Source organism: Lepisosteus platostomus, chromosome 14 (genome assembly GCF_059453375.1).
Source record: "Lepisosteus platostomus isolate fLepPlt1 chromosome 14, fLepPlt1.hap1, whole genome shotgun sequence".
Lineage (NCBI taxonomy): Eukaryota > Metazoa > Chordata > Actinopteri > Semionotiformes > Lepisosteidae > Lepisosteus > Lepisosteus platostomus.
In genome coordinates, this window is record NC_142624.1 from 6,726,965 (window position 1) to 6,747,393 (window position 20,429).

Genomic DNA, 20,429 nt, shown 5'->3' on the forward strand with positions numbered 1-20,429 from the left:
TTAATTCCTTTATTAATTGCTTAATTATTTCCTTATTTGGGTGGATTGCAGAGCAGTAGTACCTTTTACATCTGTCCACAGTATTCTAATGGAGGTCTTGCCAATACATTACTGACCAACCTTTCCTTGATTTTCAGTCCTTCACATTTAATCCTTCAGTTGTAGTATGTGAGCGTGTTGCTGGTTTTCGATTATGAGTTCCACTATGTGCAGTTCCCTTTCAGACTTGAAGATATGGATGTCAGGACCACACAACAGCATCTTCTCTTGTGTCCTAGTCCAGTTTTGAAGCTGACATTCATAAAAAAGCACCTTTTAACGTACACCTCAGCTAACACTTGTCAGTGACGAGCAATACTAATGATCCACTAGTAAGAGGAGTCCTGTTGGAAACTTTGATTTAATAATGTGTTAAAACTTCCTGTGTGTCCTTTTATCTTGTACACATTAACACCCATCCCAGCCTCCCAGCCTCAGTGTCCAGATGCCCCAAATCTCCAGGACTGGGTGCAGAACCACCACAACATAAAGATCTTAAAGCAACAAGCTCCCAACTAGTTTCAAGATGTCTAAATTCTGCTCTGAAGAGGTCTCAAGGTCTGGAAGATCAATATCGGCGGTCAACTTTGGCACAGGGTATTAGATGAAGTGATGCAAATATTGTGTAAATTCCTCCCCCATATTTACATTAGGAGAATTGGGACGCAGGTAATGTATCAAGTATCTATATTGCTCAGTCTGTTTCCTGTCCTCACACGTAGGGTACTGTACGGATTCTAAGGTCAAATAACGTTGCACATTTTATTATTACCGTTATGTAAATGTATCCAAATAAATTTGCAGAGTAGTGTTTGCACTTTCCCATTCTTAAGACATTATTTCCTTTTCTTCTTCGTAGATTGCAATAGTTCGTAAAATGCTTTATGATTTTGGTGGGTTGGAAAATGGAAGGGCTGTAGTAACGATAGATCGGTCTCTAGTGGCCGCCAACGCACGGTCTCAAAGATATTTGGAAAAATATTTTTATTTGTGTAGTTTCACCTTTATTCACCGATTACCGATGCCTTGATCTTTATGCATTCTCACGTGACTTTTATTGGGACGACTTGTGTTTTTGGAGTAGTGTATTACTGTTTGAAGGGTGTTTCTTAAACCCATCATTACTTCATGTTAAGAAATCTATCTTTAAGGAAGTTTTTTTAATTATTATTTTGTTAAACTTCCTAGACTTTCTCAATCAAACATCCCGTTAGTCCAGCCTCCTGGATATTAGAGCATCGGAGAATATACACGTATAATTTAGTTTTCTCATCTGTGTCATTGTGTTGTCATTCCTTGAGGACATATCGGTTTCGTGTTTGTGAGGGAGGTCTTCGAAATAGCAGTTTCTTTCCTTTTACTGTATTAGCTTTCAGCTTATATTTACAGTTAAGGCAACAATCATTTTATACACAATACAATAAAGGACCATTTTCATTGACCTCGAACAAAATCGATAATGCTGATGTTATGTTGAATCCCGCACCCCCACAATTGGGAATCTTGTATCCCCCCAGCAATCACTGGGGTTTAAAACCTTATCAAAGATGGTTTAATGCCGCAACTTTTATCTACAAAATGTAGATATGCTTACCGGAAGGGCGGTCTTTGGGCAGCTATTTTAAACTTTGGCCCCACTTAAATGTTTCTTTTACGTCTAGAATACTAATTCACGCTACTTCTTCACGGTTGTGAAACTGACTTTTGGTTTTAACAGCTCCATATTGAAACCTTCTTGCGCTTGTCGACGATTGAAAACCGCACAGTTTCTAACGAAAGCAATGAATAGAAGACTTCTCTTGGTTTCCAACTCGACTCTGCATGGTGGGGGATATCTGGATCACTGCCAGCAGCAGATAAAAGATTTCTTCGGAGAGTAAGGTTTTAAAATCTGCTCGTTGCTTTACTCCCGTCGCCTCTTGAGTTGAGCCATGACCACTCACTACATCGACACGGATTATGCATGCCACACGGTAGTCACGCAGTTAAACTTGAGATCAGTTCTGCATAAACAAGTCCCTGCAATTTTTTCACAGATGGACTTTGTTGGTTAAATGTGTTACAGATAGTACGTTATTTGCAGAGTTCAAAAAAGAAGATGAATTCAATATTTAAAGTTTTGTTTGAGTGTTTACATACTGTTTTCTTCCGTGCAGGGATGTCAAAAGAATTTTATTCATTCCGTATGCCTTACATGACAGAGATGCGTATGCCAAAACAGCGAAACAAAAATTTAAGAGTCTGGGTAAGGTGCTTTTAAATGTTTTTAAGAGTCTGGGTAAGGTTCTTTTAAATGTTTGAAACCATTTTTCTCTCTCTATGGCTGGGACTGTTTACATACTAAATGAATTACTGGGTTAATTATTAACTATTACTACGTGGAAACGTTTTTAAAACTGAGAAAAGGAAGCATTTATTTTCTCGTGTCGCCAAAGCCGTTCAAAATAAACGAGGAAGGTCCTCGCTTCAAGTGTGTAACTCTTATGTTAAAGGGAGATTTATTGAATTGTATCGATCCATACTATGTTATAAAGGAGACGTAGTAAAACAGCTCTTTTGAATGTTATGCTTTTCTCAAATAGTTACATAGTATGTATGTTCTTGCCATTCCTGCTTTCAGAAGTAACAGTAGCACAGGAGCACTGTATGAAGTGGAAACAGTCCATTCTCAGAAAGCCATTTACTCCTACTAAAGGCGTTTAGCAGTCTGGAGCCTGTCCTGGAAAAGCAGTTCATCAGACTGTACAGTATTTAATAACTCAATCATTTGTATAATTTACAGTTTTGATTGTACAAAACTATAATTTAGTTAATTTTAGAATCTAGGTATTATATATAGTGTTCTACAATAAATCTTGCTTCAAAAATTATTACACTGAATAAATATGTGAATTAACATTGTTAGAGAAGGCAGACGACTCGCATATTAATTTCCTGGGTGGTGCAGTGGATAGCTTTGTTGCTTCTCATTGCTGAGTCCTTGGGTTCAACTCTGGACCTGGAGTGTTGTCTGTGTGAAGTTTGTATGTTCCCCTAGTGTTTGCATAGGCTTCCTCCCACAGTCCAAAGACATAATAATAATAATAATAATAATAATAATAATAATTGCTTACACTTATATAGCGCTTTTCTGGACACTCCACTCAAAGCGCTTTACAGGTAATGGGGACTCCCCTCCACCACCACCAATGTGCAGCATCCACCTGGATGATGCGACGGCAGCCAAAGTGCGCCAGAACGCTCACCACACACCAGCTATCAGTGGGGAGGAGAGCAGAGTAATGTAGCCAATTCATAGATGGGGATTATTAGGAGGCCATGATTGGTAAGGGCCAATGGGAAATTTGGCCAGGACACCGGGGTTACACCCCTACACTTTTCGAGAAACGCCCTGGGATTTTTAATGACCACAGAGAGTCAGGACCTCGGTTTTACGTCTCATCCGAAGGACGGCGCCTGTTTACAGTATAGTGTCCCCGTCACTATACTGGGGCATTAGGACCCACATGGACCGCAGGGTGAGCGCCCCCCGCTGGCCCCACTAACACCACTTCCAGCAGCAACCTTAGTTTTTCCCAGGAGGTCTCCTATCCAGGTACTGACCAGGCTCACACCTGCTTAGCTTCAGTGGGTTACCAGTTGTGAGTTGCAGGGTGATATGGCTGCAAAATATCACCCTGATATGACATGTAGGTAGATGAATAGGTTTCTAAGAAAATAGGTCTTGAGATGTCCCTGGTTTGTTACCATTGCTTGCCGACATAGACAAACCCTGAATTGGATGTGGTGGTTGGAGGATGGATATGTTCCTTCTAAATCATTTCATTTCATAAGTAAAATCATAAAGTGCGATGGAAAATGTGACATTTTACATATAAGTAACTGTTTCTTCCTCCTGTCAGATATCGGTTTGAACCTTTACCCTGTTCTGTTTCAACTTGGAGAGCAGATACTATTGCACAGATTTGAGCTGTCAACACAGCTTGTGGGAGAGACTCAAGTTCTAGAGTTGACCTTTTGAAATACAGGTTGCGCCATTCAGTCCAAAGATCACTCATCTGAGTCTGCGGCATTTCTCCAAGTCTAAATGGAGCTTAAAAAGGAAATGAAGTCTTAATTCAACCATTACAAAAAACTTGCACTTGGCATAATGTCCCCCCCGACGTTCCTTCTTTCAGAAATCAATTTGAAAATGTGATTAAAAAAATCACTCAGCTTACGTATCTGTTCTGTATGTATTAAGGTTATGAGGTGGACAGTATTCATGAGGCTGCCAGTCCAGTGGATGCAGTAAGAAAAGCACAAGGGATTTTCATTGGTAAGTTTGTGTGTCTCTTGCATGAATAATGATGCCCCCTGAACAATATATGAATTGCAAACAAGGGGCTATTTGGTCAGTCTTGCTCACATTATCTATAGTCTAGCAGATACGTGAAGGATCTCTGAGAACATTTTCAACTGCATGGTTAAATACGGTATTGTTCCATAGATCCGTGATATTGTTCTGTAGTTTACGTGCACTTAGTTTTGGTACACAGGCTTCTCTTTCAGCGACTAGTTTCAGTTGGACTAATGGTGGTAGGTACTTTTCCTTTTTTTTGAACACGTGAATCAAATCCCTGTGTATTCCACCCTTTTAAATAAAATTCATCTTTGAATCTTTTTGCATATGACGTTTTTGATGTCTGCTTTTTCTGATTGCTTTTCTTTGAACTCTTTTCGGAGTAGCAAGATTCTTTGTGTTAATGTGTGGTGGCTACAATTTAACACAATATTTATAAATTAGGCTTTCCTGGTATTTTGTTTAATTTTAACATTACTCCTCTAGATTTAAGTTCTGTGTATTTTTTTGTAAATCCCATCATCAAGTTTTGACATTGCTCTCTAATAGCGATCCTAGTGATTCTCTATAAATTGTCACTGATTTCTTTTCCCATTTTCAATATTGTTTTGTGCAATATTGTACAATACATGAATCAAGCCTTCATCTACATACTGTATATTACAATGGCACAATCGGGCTTTCAGTTTAAAAAGTAATGAGAAGCAATAGGTTTCCATTAGTGTATGTAGGGCACTACGATATTTACATTTACATTTTTTATTTATATCTCCTTGGTTGGAGGATAGGATAGCTCCGTGTTTAAACATTTTTATTAATAAAACACATTTTATACGCATACAGAACATCTACATTGTTTTCTGAATTAGTAATTGTACATTCACCTCTTGACCTGCAGGTGGTGGAAACACCTTTCGCCTTTTGAAAACGCTGTATGACCAAAATCTGGTTTTGGAAATAAGGAAGAGAGTCCTTGAGGTAACTTGGTAACTTGCAGCTGCTTTTTATACACTTGTCACTGAGAACAAACAGCAGGTTTGCAGTGTATAAACTACTGCTGAATTAAAATGCTCTAATAGGATAACCTCAATTAAGGCACAACGAATGGTACAATTTGCCTGGATAATTACAAAGTATCAAAAACTGAAGAAAACAGTGGTGACTACTGATTCATTTCTCTATATAATTTGTTACTTGAGTTAAGTGAAGGCTTTATCACCACATCAAGAAAATTGAGTATGTCTTATAATTATTATTAATAAAAATCCTTAGACTTTTCTGTACACTCCACTCAAAGTGCTTTACAGGTAATGGGGACTCCCCTCCACCACCACCAATGTGCAGCATCCACCTGGATGATGTGACGGCAGCCATAGTATACCAGTACGCTCCCCACACACCAGCTATCAGTGGGGAGGAGAACAGAGTGATGAAGCCAATTTCACACGACTAATTTTGAAACACCTGAATATTGTGTTGCACAGTGTTCCCCTGCCTTGTGCCTGATGCTTGCCGGGACAGGCCCGGGCTCCTCTGAGACCCTGAATTGGATGAACCAGTTAAAAAATGGATAAACACTTTTTTCTCTGCTCATCATTATTGTAATAATAAAGTTGATGTAGCAGCAATTTACTGTGACGTCTTGTTCCAGAGAAAAGAGTAAGCAGGTCTGACGTCCATCTATTTTCTAACCATTTCCTCCAATTCAGGAAGTCTGACACACATTTCTTAAATGTGTGCATTTGGTGCCATTTCTCTTTGGGGCGCTGCTGTGGCTAAGGATCTGCGCCTGTGGCTGGAAGGTTGCTAGTTCATATCCCACAACAATCCTACTCCGTTTGGCCCCTGAGCAAGGCCCTTAACCCCAGCTGCTCCAGGGGTGCTGTTTAAATGGCTGACCCTGCGCTCTGACCCCAAGCTTCTCTCTCCCTGTCTGTGTGTCTCATGGAGAGCAAACTGGGGTGTACGAAAAGACAAATTCCTAATACCAGAAATTGTATATGGCCAATAAAGTCATCTTATTCTTATTCTCTTGTCAAACACCTTCTGACAGAGATGTTTTCATTTATTAGGATGGGGTTCCCTATATGGGATCAAGTGCTGGGACGAATGTAGCCACCATCAGCATCAACACCACCAATGACATGCCCATTGTCTACCCTCCCTCTCTAAAGAGTATTGGCTTGGTGCCCTTTAACATCAACCCTCACTATCTGGATCCTGATGGGAACAGCAAGCACATGGGGGTGAGTCTAGACCTGACTAATACAGCGTATGGCAACTCCACTGAAACTGGTGCTCAGTGTTGATCCTAAGTGTCACAGGAGAGATCTACAGTTAAGACATTTACAAGTATGTAAATCTGATGTTGTTCTATTATTGTTTTATTAGTTTGTTTCCTCATAGTCTCCCCCTGCCCTGTGAGTGAATGACAGTCTCTTTTGTCTTCAGGAGACCCGTGAGCAGCGCATTTTACAGTTTCATGAGGAACCTGACACCCCCTGTGTTCTGGTACAGTATGTGACAGGGGCTGACTGACAGTCAGTGCTCCTCCCACACCATTGCAACTTGTTGAAAATAAGAATAAGACATTATAACAATCATTGATAAGGTAGAATATGGAGGGGACACCAACTTAGGTCTTGCAGTACAGTCCGTGGTTCGCTTAATATCTTTTTTTCTCCATCATGGGACAGAAATGTGTGAAAAGGTTCATTAGCTTGACTAGATGAGGCAAAGGACACTTCGCCGCCTCCTCGCCGCCTCTGTTCCAGGATAAGCAAAATATAAACCTTGCTGTTTTCAGCTGTTCTTTCTATTCAGCATTGTTAGATAACTATAAAAATGTAGCGTTGTTCCATACCACATCTACAGAAGTGTCTTTGGTTGTAACGGTAATATGTAGTTTAAAAACATGTCACTAGACTTTGGTGTTTGTGTTGTCACTAGGATTGTGACTAGGGCTGATTCAATTTTATAAATACCAATGAAATACTACACTGTGTGCAGGATTTGCGACCATTTTAAAAAATAACGGTTAAGTACGTTCAGCTACATTATGTTAAAGATGGAAAATTAGCATGCCCCTACTTTATTTATGAGTGGCCAATCTCTGTGTTGAGTACTGATAGAGCAAACCTTTAACTGGTGGTTATTTGCTCATACACAGGGCTTAAGGGAAGGATCAATGTTGGTTGTGGAAGGCAGTAAAGCAACTCTGTTGGGCACTACAAATGCACGTCTGTTTGTAAGGTAAGCAACATCTCACAGGAACAGGTGGACATTTTGTAGTTTGTTCACTGTCTTTCCAGCTACTGTATTAGTTGTATAAACGACACTACATTACATACTCTTTTTTTCAGCTGTGATCCTGGCATGCTTATCTTAATACTGGTAGTTACTAAAGGTGGGACTGAAGTCCTGCAACAATGTAGATTTGAGGTCAAGGCTACCTAGCCTGAAATAAAGAAGATATGGGTGGTGCTGTGGTTAGCACAGACCTGGAGTACTGTCTGTGTGGAGCTTGTATGTTCTCCCTCGGTTTGCATGGATTTCCTCCACATGTTCCGGCTTCCTCCCCCAGTCAGGTAACTTAAATGGTAAGTTAAGTGGTTTCTGGAAAAACTGGCCCTTTGTTGTGAGTGCGTGCATTTGTGTCCATCTGCCCTGCGATGGACTGGCGTCCTGTCCAGGGCGTACCCTGCCCTGTGCCCATTGCTAGCCAGGATAGGCTCCAGCTCCCCCACGACCCTGAATTAGAAGAAGCAATTCGAAAATGGATGGGCGGTTTCATGTTTCACTTTGTTTAAGGAAGAAGGCGGCAATTTCTTTTCCGTAACAGCTCTTGAAAGCACGGCTCTTTTCACCCTGACTGCATTCTCATTCTGAGTTTCATTCGCTCGGCATCCACAGTGACCGTTTTCTCTCTTGTCAAGGGGAAAGCCAGCAACAGAGCATGAACCTGGAGCAGATTTCAGCTTTCTTCTGAACGACAGCAGCCCATAAAGAAGTGCAAGGAAATTGGCAAACGCATTTGCTACATTACTGCCTTGTCTCTCTCACGGCCGAAACGTTGTTTTCTCTCTTCTTTTTTTCAGCACGGAATAAACTGATTACTTGTACTTCTGTAATAATTTGTTTTTGATCTGTTTAGATAGTAACTTTTCTATATATGTCCCACAATGATACCTGGACATCTCTAATACAAGTGAAATTTTGGTTTTGCTATTTATTCAGTTGAATTTGTTTCGGATCTGCGTCTGTACACCCCTACTCACAGTTCATTTGCTCTAGTCACTGTCTTCCAAAGCTAATGGGCTGAACGGCATGTTCTACCGTCCCTCACGAAATAGACTTACAAAGATAAAAATATGTCAATGAAGGAAGGTTTGAATCTACACAAAAAAGACAGACATATATATAAAACACAAAAATAAGAAACCTAAAATAGTTTTAAAAATTATATACTGTAGTGTCCATTTTAATGATAAAGTAAACATAAATATAAATGACTGTTAAAATCTGTATAAATGAAACTTATATCGAACCAGATTGGGTTTACTATGTCGGTGACTTTTTTTTAATCCGGTCCTCTTAGTTATCGCTGTTCTAGACTAAAAAGGTTTTATTCTCTTAGTTTACCAGTATAGGACGTTCCTTTTCAGCCTGGATCTGCCTTCTCTTTTCATGGCTGGTTCTCGAGCAGCAATAGCTTTTGTTGTAATAAAGTGATCAGAACTGTTCTAGTGTCTTAATTCATTTTAAATTGTTGTGCAATTTTAACATAACATCAGTTGATTTCGCTTTTATATATAACCACCACACAGTCCAGGAACCTCTTATATGCAGTACAGAATTCTGAAGCTGCTATAATAAAAATACTGAGGCCATCATATAAAACAAAGTGCTTTCTCCTTTCTTTGCAGCTGCTGTTCCAGTAGATTCACATCTTTTAGCAACCAAAAGGCTGAGAGTTCTAGTGCTTCTCAGCATCGACTTTCAGCCTTTTATTGCTGAAGTTCCTCTCCCTTATTTAAGACAATTGACTCAGAAAGCCCCACTGCCCAACAGCAAAACAAATCCCTTACACGTTACCAACAGATTAACAAAATTTATTTACCCATTTTTGTGTGTGTGTCTGTTTGTTTTACATTATTTCTATTTTAAAAATCCTAGTCAGGAAGCATCTATGTATAGTACTGGAGATGGAATATACTGTAGAAAAAGGCTGTCCTTTTTACTGGATAACAGCCATATCACCCAGCAACTCACCACTGGCAGCCCACTGAAGCTCAGCAGATGTGTGCCTGGTCAGTACCTGGATGGAAGACCTCCTGGGGAAAATCTTAGGTTGCTGCTGGAAGAGGTGTTAGTGGAGCCAGCAGGGGGCATTGTGCTCACCCAGTGGTCTGTGTGGGTGCTAATTTCCCAGTGTAGTGACGGGGACACTATACTCTAAAAAGGTGCCTTCCTTTGAGGAAATTTAAAACCGAGGTCCTGACTTGCTGTGGTCAATAAAAATCTCAGGGCCTTTCTCAAACTTCCCTTTGGCCCTTACCAATCATGGCCTCCTAATAATCTCCGTCTCTGAACTGGCTTCATCACTCTGCTCTCCTCCCCACTGATAGCTGATGTGTGTTGAGCGTACTGGCGCACTATGGCTGCCGTCGCATCATCCAGGTGGGGCTGCACATTGGTGGTGGTGGAGGGGATTCCCAATTACCTGTAAAGCGCTATGTAAGTGTAAGCAATTATTATTATTTATTGTAGAGTTCAGAATGGTGTGAATAGAGTGTTATAAATAGCCATTAGTAGTTATTCATATGATTGGTTTCACTTAAAAAGTCAGATTGAATCATTGAAGCTTCTGGCTTAATCCCAGGCCTAACCAATCAACCATTGAATGAACAGATGTAAATCATAATGCATTTATCTGGAATTACAAATCCCACAACCCTATATTGGATAAATCAGTTTAAAAAAACAGATGGACGAATGGATGTTATGTCTATTAATACTCTTTTATGTAATTACAATTTTACTGGTGAATATACATTTATGGCTTTCATTTGCTTCTAAACGGACTCGTTTTCTCACACTTTTCGTGAAGAATACAATCTGCTGGACCACAGCTAAGACGGAGCATTTCAAGGGTGCGTAAGGAAGGTAGGTCTCTTTTCAGCCCTTCAAGGCCCATGGGGAACAGGGGGCAAGGACCACCATTTCTCTCGACCATCCGACACTGGAGGTGGGGGTGGTGTGGTCAGCATCACACTCAGGCCGGCCAATCACCCCCAGAAGGATTAACCCCCGGTACCCATTTGGAAAGCAGGCTGAGTGGACCTGGGAGCTGTCTGGAAGGAATTAGAGCAAGCTACTGTAAATTGCTTGCCCCTACCTGGGAATAAACCCAGGACCTTCTAGTCAGGAGCTAGACACCCTTGCCGTCTGAGCTACCAGGGCTCCAGGCTGCGTAAGGGTGGGTCACACTGTGAGTTCTGATGGGCTCGATAGCTCCGTGACAGCTCCTGGGTAAAAGGCGAACTGAGTCCAATGCTGCTTTTGTTCTGCGAGTGTCTGTAGGCATTTTGAAATATTAACACTTTAAAGCCCTGTTTTGCAGGTCCTCCACAACAAAGTAGGTTCTAACTTTGGAGCAAATGGTGGAATGGATGAATGCAAGTCTGTGGTAGTGTGAGTCTCCAGAATGAATCCTGGGAGGCAGTAAAATGGGGAATTGATAAGCGATTGAAAACGCAATCAAACGACTGATCTACACGCTGTAATACCAATGAATCATCACTGCAGCGCGGGGTTAGACACGTATAAGACATAATAAACCCACTTTTGGAATATACCAAGATATACCAAGCTCAACATATAAACTGACTTATAAATAATAAGGTATCATGTTTATTAAAGACCACCAAAAGACTGAAAACAAATTTAAAAATCAAACGTGTATAGGAAAGCCTTGTGTATTCATTTATTTCACTCAACCGGCTTAATATCCATTATACACTTTTTTATGTATACAAAGCAAATGTAATTTTTTATATACAGGTCCAGAGAACATTAAAAACAATTACAATCTTTAGTACCTGTAAAGTGCAAAAAAAGTGAAATAAAAACCGCAATGTACATATATAACAATTGACTGATATACACACATTGATTTAATGAAAGTTACAGAGTAAGCAGTTAAGACTAATCACATTTTATTTATCAAATATATTTTTTGGAGTGTGCCCATGAAAACTGCAGTATCCAAACGGCTGGAATGGTATTTTTCACAAAATTAATTTAAAGACTAATTTGCTTAATAAGAATATGTGCAACCATCTTATTTTGTGTATGGTCAACCAAGTTCATTGTGTTGTCGCCTAACAACCAGATAATTAAACACGAAAAGGCACTACCATTATAATGGCTGTATTTTAAACACACTTCTATGTTCTTGGACAAATATACAAAAAAGCGAGCTACTGGTAGGTAATGAAATTAACAAAACAAAATGGAAAGTGTCAGTTGTGTAAAACATTTGATTAAAGGATCTCAAATCCTTTCCATAACCAACACGTAATACAAATTGAGTCCAATATTCTACATTAGTTTGGACATTAACCTTATACTGTATTCATAATGCATTTTCAGAGAAAACTAGGGATTTAATGAAGAGAGATTTGCCCTAATTTATCACAATCAACTGTTTATGTCAAGCGTGCTTTAGGACTTAGCTTTCCGAGTGCCAAAAGTACAGGAAATTAACACTTTAAAGCCCTGTTTTGCAGGTCCTCCACAACAAAGTAGGTTCTAACTTTGGAGCAAATGGTGGAATGGATGAATGCAAGTCTGTGGTAGTGTGAGTCTCCAGAATGAATCCTGGGAGGCAGTAAAATGGGGAATTGATAAGCGATTGAAAACGCAATCAAACGACTGATCTACACGCTGTAATACCAATGAATCATCACTGCAGCGCGGGGTTAGACACGTATAAGACATAATAAACCCACTTTTGGAATATACCAAGATATACCAAGCTCAACATATAAACTGACTTATAAATAATAAGGTATCATGTTTATTAAAGACCACCAAAAGACTGAAAACAAATTTAAAAATCAAACGTGTATAGGAAAGCCTTGTGTATTCATTTATTTCACTCAACCGGCTTAATATCCATTATACACTTTTTTATGTATACAAAGCAAATGTAATTTTTTATATACAGGTCCAGAGAACATTAAAAACAATTACAATCTTTAGTACCTGTAAAGTGCAAAAAAAGTGAAATAAAAACCGCAATGTACATATATAACAATTGACTGATATACACACATTGATTTAATGAAAGTTACAGAGTAAGCAGTTAAGACTAATCACATTTTATTTATCAAATATATTTTTTGGAGTGTGCCCATGAAAACTGCAGTATCCAAACGGCTGGAATGGTATTTTTCACAAAATTAATTTAAAGACTAATTTGCTTAATAAGAATATGTGCAACCATCTTATTTTGTGTATGGTCAACCAAGTTCATTGTGTTGTCGCCTAACAACCAGATAATTAAACACGAAAAGGCACTACCATTATAATGGCTGTATTTTAAACACACTTCTATGTTCTTGGACAAATATACAAAAAAGCGAGCTACTGGTAGGTAATGAAATTAACAAAACAAAATGGAAAGTGTCAGTTGTGTAAAACATTTGATTAAAGGATCTCAAATCCTTTCCATAACCAACACGTAATACAAATTGAGTCCAATATTCTACATTAGTTTGGACATTAACCTTATACTGTATTCATAATGCATTTTCAGAGAAAACTAGGGATTTAATGAAGAGAGATTTGCCCTAATTTATCACAATCAACTGTTTATGTCAAGCGTGCTTTAGGACTTAGCTTTCCGAGTGCCAAAAGTACAGGAAATGTTTTGTAACTCTGGTAAGAATAATAAAATATTTTGTTCATGAAAGGTTTGTATGAGACTTAATTATTGCAACATTGCAGTTAACAGCAAAAGAATAAGCAGGAGGTGCATGAATTAAGGCATGGATTTGAAAGACATGTTTGACTACAACATACACTGCAGGAGTACCCAAAATGTATTTTTGTAAGGCCTAGGTCCTGCAGGGTTTAAAAGTACATTTAAGTAATTCTGTTCCAAAGTTTCACAATGTCTAAGAGAGGGCTAAGTAGTGGCAAATGAGTAATTAATGCAGCCATCCAGGACAGAATTTTGAAACACCTGCTAGATAGATTTTGGGAAGTTTAACACATGAAAGCCAACCTGAATATACTGAAGAGTGATCATTTCTGCTTGAAATATTATAGTCATTTGTTTATGAAAAAAAGTTAACATCTTATGAGAAAGTTCCAAATCTGTATTTGTGAACAATTTTGCCATAATTCCTGCTTAGATCAAGATTTTGGCATTTTGCATTTGTCTGTATCGGAATTAGTGACCTAATAACATATGAAAAGTTAGAAATGAGAAGGCCTTTCTCACAGAAGCTGTGAATACTAGTAAGGTATTCGTGGACAATCTTAAAAGCAGTTTTCCCATGAAGGTATTTTTGACCCAAGTCTTCAATTCAGCTGACTATCTTGGACTCAAGTACCATCTGATGGAAGACAACCATAAGAAAACATGCTGCATTCTTTTACTTTAGTTAAAGTCAAATAGAGGAACTGTTCATGGCAGATGTATGCACAAGCACATTTTCCAAGCACCCTAAAAAGAACATTGCACAGAAAGCAGAAAACAAGACTTATTACACTGACTGATACACACAAATTGTAAAATTCTTTCAAGTTAAGGTTGTCAGCTTTTTGGCATATGAAGTTAAAATTTACGGATTACTCACAAATTTAGTTAGGGTCCAGAAAAATAGTATGTTTTTCAGAGACGGTACAAAATACAGTCCTAGTTGTACTCTTTTCCTATTCATTAAACAAATACATAATAAGGTGGTTTGAACTTGAAATACACTGAATAATTTAAAAAAGTAACAAAATTATTTTACAGATAGGCAGATACTTGACAGAAGACAAATTCCTTCTAGCTATTTAGAGAGGTGAATTATTAATCATCAAGGTATATCATTACAAAATACATTACATAATGCATTTATAGCACAAAATACAAAATAAACTCATATTAAGAGCAATTCAATAGATTTTAAGGAGAAGTATCACTTCCATTGTTCATTTTATATTTACATGCATTAATTCATCTACGGTTAAAAAACAAAGTTGCAGAATGTTTGGTTACGTACCATAAATAGATCATATTGCTGATAAACCGTTGTCTTAAAGCCCTTTTATCAAAATCCTTCCATCCACAAATGTAATGTGTAAAACATAGTTCCTATTCTGACAAACATGAACTTAACAGTTGTCTGCTTTACAAAAATATAAATAGGACAGCTAAAAACAGTCTTGATGTGAAACAAGGAATAGCCTTTCATTCAAGTAAAGAATAAGTTATAAATAACATGGTGGGTACATGATTTATCTAACCTTAAACACTAGTCATCCCCAAAACAAGGTTCAGCAGTGATTTTCTCATTTTCTTGTATATGAAGTGTTAAAAGATTAGGTTAGGAGCACAATTTGTCTACCCTGCTGGGGGTATCAGATGAATCCCCCACAATCCCCTGTGGTAATGCAATCCCAGAACCAACCAAACAACCTCTTCACCCAAACAAAACGACAAGCTGGACAAACAGACGACACGGCTCCTGCATCTCTTAATACAAGAATAACACAAAATGAAATGACAACAGAATAAACAATTAAAAAAAAAAACTTGGGCAGAAACAAGTTCAAAACTTGCTGAATGGCTTAAACATTCCTATTTTGAAACAAAGCAATTTTGTCCAGTGTGGTACAAAACCCATAAAATAGTTCAAGACCCAATCTAGAGCAGATAAAAAAAATACGAGGCAGGAACAAACATGGTGACATTTTTTTTCTTAAATTATTTACCACATAAAATGTTCCACTCCCAGATATGGAAGTAAAAAAGGACAAGCCTTGATTCCTGGGATTTCTTAAGATTTTGCAGTTTTTTAAAAAAAGAATGTGCATATAAAGGGTTTTGGGTTACTAAAACCAGAACTCTGCATAGATTAATTTTGACAGTACAAGAACTGCAAGAAATTAATAGCCTATGACAGTTCTTACAGGAGATCATACTTCCGGATATATGTGAAGATTACCACAGCTTTACAAATACCACTACTAACTGCATAGTTTTGCCATTCTTGACATCTGTTTAAAAAGACGAAGAGGTAACTTTCAGCACTGCAGTATCCAGCATTGTAGGTACACATTACAACAATACTTAAAAAGCATCAACAAGGGAAGCACCTCATTATATTTAACAAATAAAGGTGTTTCTAATATTCCTTAATTCTTCATAATACTCCATAATCTGTTATAATCTATATTATAATTGCACTGCCAGTTTATTTTGCTAACATTTTATTTGACTCTTCCTGAGCTTTATCACATTAAATAAACCTGCACTCACTCTTGATCACATCTTATGAGTATTAACTAGCCCATTCTTTGAAGGATGGATGTGTGAGGCACCGGCCCAAAACAGCAGAAGACAAGACAAGAATCCATTCGGAGAACAGCCAGCTCCCAGTTTTTTATCCCATAGCCCCCGTTCAAACATTAAAAAGAATGGCTTCACATACTGTACAAGACCGGATTAGATGCTAATTGGACTGTATTAATAAAATAAATTGAGGAATCTAAAATTATTTTTTTTACCCCTGACATGGCTGCTTCATTTCTGACATCCCGGAATGATGGGCAGAAGCTTCTCTCTCCTGCTGCTAGGTTAGGTGAAAGGTGTCTGAGCAAAAACGTTAACCAGTTAACCAGTTCTACTGGAACTGAGCTCTCCAACTGGCTGGAGGGCAGTCCTTGACTCCAGATGTCGAAAAGGTGCTCCTACTAAGACAATTAAGGCCACTCTGAAGAATTAAAGTGAAAAACGTGACACAAGGAGATCAAAAAGGACAGGCTCAACCTGCCTGGTCAACCTGCTCATAGACAGGAGGGTTTTCACACCAAGAAAAGCCAAACCTTGTTTTTTTGTCTTTTTCCTTTGAAGGGTAGTTAGTCACATTTATCTGAAAATTAAAATTAATGTAGGGGGAAAATAAAATTGAAAAAGCATAGTCTGTTTGTGGGCCCCTAACACTCATGCATATAAACGCACACACAAATACTTAATCATTTTAGACTTAAATTATGTCAGAAGAGAACAACATGGTGTTGATTGGGTAAACATACTGATCAAAGTAGCAGAGGCCAAGTAGGCTGTAGGAATCAATGTAAGATCAGAGCGGTGATTCGATTTGGTGCTCCCATCATGCATCATTTCTGATCTTGGGTGTTATATTCAGTCTCTCCTGATGAGATCTGCGTGAGGCGTTTGCTGGAGCCCCAGAGCTTCCGGGTGATCTGCCCAGAACGCATCTGTTTGAAGCGTTGGACCAAAGTGGGAAAGCAAAGCAGAAAAGACAAAAGAAATGATTAATGGACAATTGGCCGGATCAGTTCAGTCCAGACGGTAGACAAAGAACAAAGCAGTCTACAGTGCCTTGCGAAAGTATTCGGCCCCCTTGAACTTTTCAACCTTTTGCCACATTTCAGGCTTCAAACATAAAGATATAATTTTTTTATTTTATGTGAAGAATCACCAACAAGTGGGACACAATTGTGAAGTGGAACGAAATCTATTGGATTTTTGAAACTTTTTTAACTAATAAAAAAATGAAAAGTGGGGCGTGCAAAATTATTCGGCCCCTTTACTTTCAGTGCAGCAAACTCACTCCAGAAGTTCAGCGAGGATCTCTGAATGATCCAATGTTGTCCTAAATGACTGATGGTGATAAATAGAATCCACCTGTGTGTAATCAAGTCTCTGTATAAATGCACCTGCTCTGTGATAGTCTCAAGGTTCTGTTGAAAGTGCAGAGAGCATCATGAAGACCAAGGAACACACCAGGCAGGTCCGTAATACTGTTGTGGAGAAGTTTAAAGCCGGATTTGGATACAAAAAGATTTCCCAAGCTTCAAACATCCCAAGGAGCACTGTGCAAGCGATCATCTTGAAATGGAAGGAGTATCAGACCACTGCAAATCTACCAAGACCTGGCCGTCCCTCTAAACTTTCAGCTCAGACAAGGAGAAGACTGATCAGAGATGCAGCCAAGAGGCCCATGATCACTCTGGATGAACTGCAGAGAACTACAGCTGAGGTGGGAGAGTCTGTCCATAGGACAACAATCAGTCTTACACTGCACAAATCTTGCCTTTATGGAAGAGTGGCAAGAAGAAAGCCATTTCTCAAAGATATCCATAAAAAGTCTCGTCTAAAGTTTGCCACAAGCCACCTGGGAGACACCCCAAACATGTGGAAGAAGGTGCTCTGGTCAGATGAAACCAAAATCAAACTTTTTGGCCACAATGCAAAACGATATGTTTGGCGTAAAAGCAACACAGCTCATCACCCTCAACACACCATCCCCACTGTCAAACATGGTGGTGGCAGCATCATGGTTTGGGCCTGCTTTTCTTCAGCAGGGACAGGGAAGATGGTTAAAATTGAGGGGAAGATGGATGCAGCCAAATACAGGACCATTCTGGATGAAAACCTGTTGGAGTCTGCAAAAGACCTGAAACTGGGACGGAGATTTATCTTCCAACAAGACAATGATCCCAAACATACAGCAAAATCTACAAAGGAATGGTTAACAAACAAACGTATCCAGGTGTTTGAATGGCCAAGTCAAAGTCCAGACCTGAATCCAATCGAGAATCTGTGGAAAGAGCTGAAAACTGCTGTTCACAAACGCTCTCCATCCAACCTCACTGAGCTCGAGCTGTTTTGCAAGGAAGAATGGGCAAGAATTTCAGTCTCTCGATGTGCAAAACTGATAGAGACATACCCCAAGCGACTTGCAGCTGTAATCGCAGCAAAAGGTGGCTCTACAAAGTATTAACGCAAGGGGGCCGAATAATTTTGCACGCCCCACTTTTCATTTTTTTATTAGTTAAAAAAGTTTAAAAAATCCAATAGATTTCGTTCCACTTCACAATTGTGTCCCACTTGTTGGTGATTCTTCACATAAAATAAAAAATTTATATCTTTATGTTTGAAGCCTGAAATGTGGCAAAAGGTTGAAAAGTTCAAGGGGGCCGAATACTTTCGCAAGGCACTGTATATGTGGATAAATGGAGTCTAAAATACAAAACGCAATTGGTGCTGTATGATTTTAAAAAGGAACGTCCTTAGTTACTGAGTAGTAAATAGGTGCCGATGTGTCCACTGAATTTGTTTCTGAAACTGCATTGAGCTCACTATATTAGTGTTTTAATTGTGTACGCTGCCAAGTGTTTTTGGGCTGCCAAGAGGAGGCTAATAAAAGGCAAAATGAACTATAGGTTCAGTTATAATTCAGTGCTTAGAAAGAAAAGACTGGACCCACCAGCTCTGACAGAAGTGGACTAAGAGTTGGAAGTGATATGGGCCTATATAACCATAGCACCTAAAATGTTGTCCCATTGAGGGTGTACCCTGCCTTGCTCCTGTTGCTTACTGGGATAGGCTCAGGCTCCCCTGCGACCCTGAATTGGATGAAGTGGTTAGAAAATGGATGGATGGAACACTGTCTGGTTTTACTGTAATGTACACCTATACTTTGGACAGAGCTTTATAGCTTAATAAAGGCTTCCATTAAAAAGATCATCTTCATCATCTTCCCAGATCAGAAAGCCCTAACTTAACACCTTTTACTATTGCATTCTGACGTAACAAGCTCTCAGACCAGGCATCCTTCTCAAACTATATTTAACAGTATTAGAAAACACTATGTATTCAAAGGTGTCTATGTTGAAAGGAGTGGGGTTTCCTGGTGTTCAGTCCTACTTCCACCCTGAGGTGAAGACAAACTTCTCCCTGAGCTTGAGGAGCTGAGCAGGAGACTTGAGGTTCAGCTGAGCCAGGAATGGGCTGTTCTCCACAGTTTGGTAGAAGTAGTTCCTGACGGTGGACTTTACCTCCGCTGGCTTGCCGACTCCGACGATGATCAGTTTGCCATCCTCTAGGCCCACCAGGGCGTGGCTGTTCTCCTTGGAGACGGAGATGCAATGGACTGGCACCCGCATGGCCATAGGTGCAGTACAGAGACACAGGCTGCGGAATAAGGGACAGAATTCTGTTCTGACAAAACCGTAACTCCTCTACGTTTGTGTTGCCCTGTGGTTGCGTTCCAGACCTGTAAACTGTGTGATGCTCTGTTGCTTTTCTGGTTTGCCGCCTAAATTCGGATTAGAATTAGACCTTTCAGAGTTAAATGAGAATGTCTCGCATGATTATGTATACAAGGGTAATCCTTCGGAGCTGATCAGCTTAACCTACATTCATGTTAAACATCTTGGATAAGCCTTTTCTCTTAAACAGATAATTAGCAAGACAAGTAAGGAGAAAGTATTAATTTCCCTTTGCTAGAAAAAATTAGTTCAGGTGAACAAAATTACTTCATAAAACTGTAAATACTTATGTTATATTAGTTAGAAAATGCCAAAACAACTAGGAAATGGGCTCTGATGGGCTAAATGACTTTCCACAAGTGTAAACAGAACCACATTCCTTTAAAAACAAATATTTATGGTATTATATTGTAGAGTTTTTTCACTTTGAATTTTGTTGAAACACCACTATACTAAATAGCACAGTACTAAGGCTCACAGGATATGCAACAAATGTTCATATGAGATTCTGGTCTGTGGAAACTGTGGCTACAGACAGTACAGACCCTAGGCCAGCCGATAGCATACCTGTAGAGATCTCGGATGGAGAGATATCCCTGAGCGCTGCCCAGCACAATGTATTCCCCAGAGACGCACATGTCTGTGACCTGCTCCTTCAGAGTCTCGGAGCACAAGTGTTTCCCATTCACAGAATAAAGATGTAGTGCATTCTTATCCTAAGAGGAAAAAAATAATGATACTTATTCCT

General features: G+C 39.1%; 2 protein-coding genes across 3 annotated transcripts in view; one reads left to right on the plus strand and one right to left on the minus strand.

Moving 5' to 3' along the window:
* The first annotated feature begins 1,644 nt into the window (after window positions 1-1,644).
* On the plus strand, window positions 1,645-8,502 carry LOC148648805 (alpha-aspartyl dipeptidase). The gene is made up of 8 exons (XM_088606745.1): window positions 1,645-1,915; window positions 2,196-2,284; window positions 4,283-4,357; window positions 5,280-5,359; window positions 6,454-6,627; window positions 6,833-6,892; window positions 7,551-7,633; window positions 8,317-8,502. The coding sequence occupies exons 1-8, from the start codon at window positions 1,821-1,823 to the stop codon at window positions 8,384-8,386; spliced, it is 726 nt and encodes a 241-aa protein (XP_088462871.1). The 5' UTR covers window positions 1,645-1,820; the 3' UTR covers window positions 8,387-8,502.
* A 4,008-nt stretch (window positions 8,503-12,510) lies between these two features.
* The window catches only part of nbeal1 (neurobeachin-like 1), a 132,267-nt gene continuing 124,348 nt past the window's right edge, over window positions 12,511-20,429 (minus strand). For both annotated transcript variants that reach the window (XM_088606748.1, XM_088606747.1), the window contains 3 exons: window positions 20,249-20,397; window positions 19,469-19,604; window positions 12,511-16,882 (listed from right to left, as the gene is read on the minus strand). In XM_088606748.1, coding sequence (XP_088462874.1) covers window positions 16,781-16,882; window positions 19,469-19,604; window positions 20,249-20,397 — 387 coding nt within the window. In that variant the 3' untranslated portion in view covers window positions 12,511-16,780. The remainder of the gene's footprint in view (window positions 16,883-19,468; window positions 19,605-20,248; window positions 20,398-20,429) is intronic.

Excerpts from the sequence above, each read along its gene's own strand:
- LOC148648805 (XM_088606745.1), top strand. The coding sequence starts at position 1,821 with ATGAATAGAAGACTTCTCTTGGTTTCCAACTCGACTCTGCATGGTGGG. Across the intron at positions 1,916-2,195 it reads ATAAAAGATTTCTTCGGAGA|GGATGTCAAAAGAATTTTAT; the intron begins GTAAGGTTTTAA and ends TCTTCCGTGCAG. Across the intron at positions 2,285-4,282 it reads ACAAAAATTTAAGAGTCTGG|GTTATGAGGTGGACAGTATT; the intron begins GTAAGGTGCTTT and ends GTATGTATTAAG.